The 8,661-nt window shown below is 35.4% G+C and overlaps 1 protein-coding gene across 2 annotated transcripts in view; it reads left to right on the top strand.

Annotated features, from left to right (window-relative positions):
• The first annotated feature begins 1,650 nt into the window (after positions 1–1,650).
• LOC138147571 (aldehyde oxidase 4-like) overlaps positions 1,651–8,661 on the top strand; it is an 85,288-nt gene continuing 78,277 nt past the window's right edge. The window contains exons 1-3 of one of the 2 annotated variants that reach the window (XM_069070100.1): positions 1,651–1,886; positions 4,683–4,740; positions 7,475–7,571. In XM_069070100.1, the coding sequence (XP_068926201.1) occupies positions 1,827–1,886; positions 4,683–4,740; positions 7,475–7,571 (215 nt within the window). In that variant the 5' untranslated portion in view covers positions 1,651–1,826. The remainder of the gene's footprint in view (positions 1,887–4,682; positions 4,741–7,474; positions 7,572–8,661) is intronic. The other variant, XM_069070102.1, reaches the window with a different exon arrangement.

The following is an 8,661-nucleotide window of genomic DNA, read 5'->3' as shown; positions in this document are numbered from 1 at the left end:
GTTCAGCTCTAGTCCTTTCATCAAGAATGCTTGAAAGTTCTCTATTTCATTAAATATCCATATTTTCCCCTGAAGTATTATACTAAGTTTTTCTGGGTAGGTGATTCTTGGTTTTAATCCTAACTCCTTTAACCTCTGGAATATCATATTCCAAGTCCTTCAATCCCTTAATGTAGAAGCTGCTAGATCTTGTGTTATCCTGAATGTGTTTCCACAATACTCAAATTGTTTCTTCCTGACTACCTGTAATATTTTCTCCTTGACCTGGGAACTCTGGAATTTGGTTATAATATGCCTAGGAGTTTTCTCTCACCCAGTTTCAGCAGAGTTTCCCCACTGACCTTTTACTTTTTTTTTTTGGTGTTTATGAGTTGAGACATCTGGAAACTGCTACAGCTGCCATTGATTTGACCCCTGAGGTCTGCACAGGTTGGTCTATGCTGCCAGTCTGTACTGGGCCTCCACTCTGCTCCCAGCCTGGTGTGATAGACCCTTCCTGTCAGTTTGCCATTCTGCCCTCAGCTGGAGACCTTTTTCATTTTGTCATTTTGTGTGTCTTGTAGCTCTGAAATTTGTTTAGAGTCATTTTTACAGGTATTTGAGGTAATTGTGTTGTATAGAGTTGAAGGTGTTATATAGAGTTGATTCTGATGCATATGCCATAAATGTGCAGAAATCTGGTCCCTTTTATATCTCTTGAGGGTGTGTGATGGGATGGAAAAGTCTAGGGAATCTGGGAATGGGAAACTGCTCATTTAATGAAACGTGTTTCAACTGGATAATATTCCATTTGGATTTGTTTGGTGAACAAATATGAAATAATTGGTTTTTCCTTATTTTAATGCTGTTTCCTTAGTATTGATTGCCAATTTCCAGTCTCAGAGGTGGAGCTATCTTTTTTAATGATGAAACGACTCATGGAAAATGTGAATTTTGTTCATTTTAATGTAAATAATTTAATTGATAAACCTAAATTTGTACTTTGAAGTTCTTATTTTAAGGAAAAGATCAGTACAGTGAATAAAACATATAAAATATGCCATCTTTATAGAGATGATTATTTGTTGGTATTTACAGCTTTGAACATTTTGCCTCTGGAAAGAACATTGGATTTAGAATCAAAGGACCAAGAATCAAGAACGGTCCCTGTCTGTCATAATTATGTCAACTCGCATGACTCATTTCATCTCTGTGGGCCTCAATTTCCTGATGTTGGGAATTTCACTAAATGATCTCTAAGGTCTCTTTTAAGTTCTTACATTTTATGATTCTTAGATTTTAAAAACTTTCAATCTATTACATTTATCACGAAGACTTTTAATGTTAAAATATCCTTTTGTTGTGGAACCACCCTCCCCCCCAAATAAACTTAGGTGAAAATTAGTTTCAGAATTGGGTTTTAAAAGTATTAAAAATTAAATATTGGATGTTATAGATTTATGTAGTGGTTAATTAAAATAAAAATAACCTACTAAAATTTAAGTTGTATTTATGATAGATAGACAAAGTTAACTTGTATTATTATGGCTTCATTTTACATGAATTTTTCTTAGTATAGAAGACTTCTCATCCAAGTTGGAAATGAATGAAGAATCTATAAATTATGTTAAGGAAGAGGCAGGTAACTTATGTGAATTGCCAGCAGTGTGGGAGGCAACATAATTGCTCCATTTGGATGCAGGGTGTTGATATAAATCACCCTTTTCTAGTCTCACTTTGGCAAGTGGGGCCTAAGACAAGCCAGAGAAATTACTCTCTTAATCTTTTGGAACGTTCTCCTACTGTGATAAAAAACTAGAGGTGAGGATTGGTGGTGTCCCATCACAATGCCTTCTCCTAGTCCTCCTCAGTCTGATCATCTGATTTTCTTTGTGAATGGAAAGAAGGTGAGTTTTGGGTGTAGTTCTGAAGAATTTCCACAGATTTTGTATAAAAAAGGCTTTTATATAAATCTATATTTCCTTTAATAAGATACTGTCTTCCCTCTTTTTTCTTTCCTTTTCTTATTTCCTTTCCAATATAAGATATTTCATACCTACTCTTTTTGCACTCAGAACTAAGTCACTGTTAGATATACTCTGGATATATTCAAGACATTAGGAATGTTCTTAGAAAGGTTTCAAACTAATCAAATGTGAATGTGACTGGTTTATTTCCTTATTTTTCTTTTGGAATTAGTAAAGAATGATGGTTATGTTATACTTCAGCAGTTATTATGCAGTTTTAAAATCTTGTCCAACTATGCATTACATTTCTGAAATCAGCTATTATTTGATTGAATTCACCAGAGCTATTATAATAAATGCTTAATATGCAACTATGATAGTAATAGCAATGATAATGAAAACTTGGAAAATTTCACTTGTCTCACAGTGAATTCTACCAAGATAACAAATCAATCTATACACTAAACTATGGGTGTCACAGATTCCTTCTGTTATTCATCTGAGTTTCTTTAATAAGTCTCACCTTGTTTGCTGGCATAGAGAAAGTCTCTATATCAGCAGAGTATACAAGGTTTTGTTTATCACATAGCAATGGTAGACTTTTTTTTAGGATATGTATTATCTTCAAAGCCACATCTGCCTCTATTTGCAGTATTTGGTATAACAATTTGCTTATATCCTGAGTTGAGGACAAATGAAATGTAAGGAAAGAAAAAGTGGATTAAGTTCTCTGAAGAATCAAGTCACCAACTTTTTTGGATGGACATAATAATGTGTATTGACTGATCTGAGGCTTGACACTAGGAACATTTTATTAATTTCTTACTCTTTTCTTCACTCTTTACTTTTTTTTTTAATTTTACAAGTTTCAAGTGGATTAGGTATAACTTTTCCCTGTGAATTAGTGCTGGGATTGGTGTATGGTAGATGTTTTGTGCCTATGGGTGTGTTACACTTTGAAGGGAGGTGATAAACATGTAGGATGAAAGTGTGAAATTGACAGTTGGGACTTGGAAGGCTGCTTGATATGCTCTGGGAAAAGTCATCACAGCGTGAGAAAGACCATGTAGGATATCCTGGATTCTTCTCTGTCCTTCTGGTGAAGGGAAATGTGAAATTTTGTGAGTTCTCCTCCCCTTCTGAGTGGTGTTTTGAGGAAAGTTTGGTTAATGGCCCAGAATATAGCTTCTTCAGCTATAAAATATGTGAGGCCACACATACCTAAACAGGTGCATGTAAACATACACAGGCAAGGTTCTGTGAATCTAAGTCTGAGAATGAAAAATCCTGAATTATATCTTTGAGGAGGAAGGTTTCCTTCCAAACTCTTGGGAAGAAAACTTGGAAATTAAGGATAGAATACTGGTATAATGCATTGTTAATGTCTGTCCCACCCCTGTTTCTTCCACTTCACCACTTAGAGATTAATTTTCTTCCTGGCTTCCCTCTCTATACTTCAGTCATCTCTTGCACAGAAAAAAAGGACCCAAATCCTTAGAAAATCTCTTAGAAAACTGATTATTTTTTTTTAAACCAGAGACTTGTGACTTCGTTGATATAGAGTAATCCTTGTTTGCAGACTTTATATTCCAAAGAAGATTGGGATATACTCATATCTTATAGTGATTGAAAGTTTCCAGGGGGTACTGAGAGGTTAAGTGATGCCCAAGCTCACACAATCTATATGTGTTAAAGATAGAACTTGAACCCATGTCCTTTTGGCCATGAGGTTATGTCTCTAGCCATTAGACTACATGAACTCAATGTATCCAATCTGTTGACATCTTGTCATTTCTACCTTAACAACATCCTTTCTAGACATTTAAAAATGTCCCTTTCTCTTCACTGACACAGCCACCACTGTGGTTCAGGCTGCAATCACCTTATTTCATCATAATCACTATAATCTTCTAACTAACTTGTCTTCCCTCCTTATTTCACTCAGTTGCCTACGTGTTTTCTTAAAGAGCAGGTGTGGCAGGCCACTCTCCTTACTCTATAAACTGCAATAGTTGCTTAATACTTCCAAGCTCAAATATAAAATCTTTTTCTTTGGTACTGAAAGTCTTTTGCAATCTGGTCCCTTCCCACCTTTCACTTTTATTTTATTCCTTTCCACACATTCTATTATAGGTATGCTAACCTCCTTGCTGTTCTTCCCATGCAACTATCCATATTACAACTTTGTTTCTTTTCACTGGATGTCTTCTATGCCTAAAATGTTCTCCCTCTTCAGGGACATTTCTCTCTTCTCTGTGTCCCTGCAAGACTCAGTTCCAATCCCACATTCTCTAAGAAACCTTTGCCAGTCCCTACCACTTGCTTGTGATATGTCTTGTATGTATAGAGCTATTTGCTTGTTGCATCCCCAATTACTGTTTTATGATACAATATACTGTTTTAGGGAAGAAACCAGGTCCCCCTTCCTTCTTTGTATCCTAAGTGCTTAGCATTATACCTGAATATAGTAAGTACTGCATAATCGTTTGTTAACTGACTAAATAGTGAGAAAACACAATTTTATTCACTTTGAAAAGATCTAAGAAACTGAAATCATGAAAGGATGATTGCTGCAGGATTTTATATTACATGACAAAGCTTCAAGTCTTAAGAAGGTCAGTTTTTTTCCCTCAGGAGAATCAAAGCAATGACTAACATTGCAAAATTAAAATACAATAACATCACTGGTTTGGTTTCAGCATATTATTGTAATCTTTCTCTCATTTCTCAATGCAGGTGGTAGAAAGGCATGCAGATCCTGAAATGACTCTGTTGTTTTACCTGAGAAAAGTCCGTATCCTTACTTTTTTTTTTACTTATCTTGCATTGTGATTAATGGAATTTGAAGTGGTCTAAGAATCCCTAAAAGAACTATAAAAACAAGAAACAGGTATATGCAATTAATGTTACATCTAAAATTTTTTGTTGAATTTGCGGAGGAGGGGGGTGTTCCTTTACAAAGAGAAAATTTCTTTCTTTCCTCCTTCCTTCCTTCCTTCCATAGGATTCAGAGGTAGAAGAGACTAGAAGATGACTAAATCATTTAAGCATAGAATTTTGGATTATTCTAACAAATAAGGAAACCAAAGCCTAGACAGAAGCAGGTTACCCAAGGTCACACTCCAAACTACTCACTTTTCCCAGTTAATGAAATTGGGGAGAAACTTGTGTGATTACATGACATTTAAAGTCATGTAAAGATTAAGTAGCAGAACCTTAATTTGAATTCTATATCCTCTGACCCAAATCCAGTAATTCTGCAATATATTGTACATGTGGTTGAGCTATTGTTATTTAAGATCTTTATAATCAAACTCCAACCTAACTTTCCAGATTTATCTCTGTGTTTCTGCTACAAAAATTGTTGTTATAGTTATTATTATTACTGATATTGTTATTATAGATCTTATATATTATATTATTATTATATTATATATTATAGTCTTTTGTGGGGGTAAAGAGGTTGTCTTTTTATCATGGCTTACTTGCATGGAAGAAATGGCACATAATCTTATTAAGGACATTATGATGAATAAAGGAGGTGGAAGTCATATAGCCAGACTGAGACATAACAGAAGGTTACACCCTGAAACTCACAAAATGTTAAAATACATAAAGAAAGACTGATGTCCCTAATGAAAACAACTTTAGTAATATAGAAGTATAGAGTATAATTCTCTAGGAAGGAGAAGAAAGCTGGAGCTCTGAGATTCAGCTCTTTCTTCTCATTTAATAGCTAGTAATTAGAAAATCAGAAGCTCAGGTCTTTATCAGAGATTTTCTTAAATCAGGCTGGCATTTACAAAAGACTTCCCCTACTGGACTGTGTGCTACAACCAAATAAGAAACAGTGATTCCCAAAGAACTCCCTAACACCATATCCTCAAGTCCTTTGACATTACATTCTACTTCTCACAAAATGATCAAAGCTGTTGAGGTTGTTAAAAGAAACTTTAAAAATATTCAACTCAAATACTACATACAAGTCAAGTACTACATAGAGTGGTATTTAAAACCAATTCATAAACTCCATACTCGTTTCCCAATCTCCATATCCCATTCTCCATTTCCCGTGCCAGTCACTGCATACTTTTATGGTCAGGAATCACAGTACCTATGAATTAGAAGAAGATAAGAAGTCATCTAGTCTAAGGTCTTGCCTGATCCAGAATCCACATACAGTGAGTCTAATCCTTTTTCTTGACAATTTAAAAAAAATAATAGAAATGACAATCCTTCCCCCCAACTTCTCCACACCCTGCCCCTGCATTCCCTTCCCACCAGTGTTCTCTACTCTGAATTAACATGTCCAGTTCTTTCTACTATTTCTCATATGAGAGTTTTCAAATTATTTAATACCCTGTGTGCCTTATAATTTATCCGTCTTTTAAATTTTGCTGCCCAGAAATGAATTGTCCAGACTTGGTGGTTTAACCAGCTCTAAAAACTCTTATCTTTATTGCTCTGTCGTTATTAATGCTTCCATTTGTGAAGTTTAAGATAACACTTATTCCTGATGACTCACCCTGATGACTATTCCTGTCCTGGAGAGAAGCTTGGGTTCTCATAGATTATGACAGCAGAACATAAACTTTGACAAGTTCTAAAACTTGGAGAGGTAGGTGCTACAGTAGATAAAGGGCTGAGCTTGAATTTAGGGAGTTTCATCTTTCTGAGTTCAAATCTGACCTCAGAAATTTACTAGCTGTGTGACACAAGGTAAGTCACATAAACTTGTTTGCTTTAGTTTCTTATTTCAAATGGAGAAGGAAATGGTAACTTACACACTGGATACAAAAACAATTGATCAATTTAAATCAGCGGTGTCAAGCTCAAATAGAAACAGATTCTTGAGGGATGCATATTTACTTAGAAAATCACAAATTAACAATATCTATGTATTGTAATTTATTTTGCTAAGCATTTCCAAATTATATCATAATCTGGTTCAGCCACACTTTGGAGTTTTGTGGTTCCTTGGGGATTGGGGTTTAGGGTAGGGAAGAGGGGGGACTGTTAGGTTTTATGTCTCTGATTTAAGCAATTAATTAGGGGGAATATCAAGCAAAACAAATTATTTGGTTTAAAATTTTTAAAAAAAGGGTTGAATGGAAAAATATTTCACTGCTCAGCCAATTGTGGTGGTGTTTCAGGCTCATAGCCTTATACAGATTTCTTCTTACCTCTAAACTCATTAATGCAAAAAGCACTGAAAGGTAAGGATTTCTCCAAAAAGAAAGGGTTTGGGGCCTGGGTTGATCTTGGTTCTTCACTAACAAGACTGTGACTTTGGGTAAATCTTTTCATTTCTAAGACCCTTGTTTACTCAGCTGTATAATGAGGAAATTGGACTAAACGATCTCTAAAGTGTCTACTAACTTTCTAGATCTGTGATCTGAGATATAGGAATATTGGTCTTTCAGTAATGATCAATTTTTGGACTTGCTGCTTATTAAGTATCAGTGGGAAAATTTAAAACGAAATAAAGCTGTCTGCATCCCTATTTCCTTGACTACTTTCCTTCCTAGTCTGCCTTACAGGCACCAAATATGGCTGTGGAACAGGAAGCTGTGGGGCCTGCACAGTGATGATATCAAAATACAACCCAGACACCAAGAAGATACGGTATCCTTTGTAATTACCCATGCTGAGGGATTTTGTGGTCGAGTGAGGGGGAAGGAGCAAATACCTTTTGAACAGCTCCCACTAGGAACCCTTAATTCTCTAGTGCTGCCCGACTGCCCAGACATTAGTCATGTTGTGAAAGAAGAATCAGAACAAAAGGGAAAAGACACAAACAAACAAACAAAATAATAGAATGCTTTGATCTGCATTCAGACTCAAAAGTACTTTCTCTGGATGTGGTAAGCATTTTCCACCATGAGCTTTTTGGAATTGTCTTGGATCATTGTTTTGCTAAGAAGAGCAAAATCTATCAAGTTAATCATCACACAATGTTGCTGTTGCTTTGTACAATGTTCTCCTGGTTCTGCTCACTTCACTCAGCTCAGCCTTAGTTCATATAAGTCTTTCCAGGTTTTTCTGAAATCTACCTGCTCATCATTTCTTATAGAACAATAGCATTCTATTATATTGAATTTTGTTCTTAAGCATTGATACACTGATACATTCTGCATTAGTGAGTCCTGTAGAATAACTAATAGTAAATTTGATGTCAGAAATCTGGAATCACTAAATTGCTATGTTCTAGTAGAAATGTTTATATTGTTCTTTTGAATTTAAATTGACCTAGAGGCTGCTTGCCTATAGGGACTGAGCTCAGCTGTATATTTGCTTTATAATTCTGAAGTAAATATTTCTTTGTAAAAGTTAAAAAAAATTTAGGCTGTTTAGCAACTCTGAGGTTAAGCAGAGGATCGTAGAATTTAGAGGTAGGAAGGCCCTTAGAATTCATCCAAGCTGTTTAGGGTCAGAAGCATCTTATGTCATCCCTCCAATTATAAGTATTATACTACAGAAAGCAATTTCCTCCTCTGTCTCAACTTGTGGTTGTTCCGCTTTCCTTCCTTCTAAGAAAGCATATCCATTTAAGAATTCTGACTTATGTGAAACCAGCTGAATCAGTCTCATGAGCTTCTTTGTGTCTCAATATGATAGTAATTGATTCAACAAGCATAGGTGAACAACTATTCACATGTCAAGTGTAGCCTTGCCAATTCTCCCAGTTGGATCTTGTTTTATTGGATAGCCTAGT

This window comes from Petaurus breviceps, unplaced genomic scaffold (assembly GCF_028583685.1).
Source record: "Petaurus breviceps papuanus isolate PSGF00001 unplaced genomic scaffold, PetGlider_PUasm1.0 90804, whole genome shotgun sequence".
NCBI classification, from domain to species: domain Eukaryota; kingdom Metazoa; phylum Chordata; class Mammalia; order Diprotodontia; family Petauridae; genus Petaurus; species Petaurus breviceps.
Note: the sequence above shows the minus strand (reverse complement) of the source record. Positions and strands in the feature narration are given on the sequence as shown.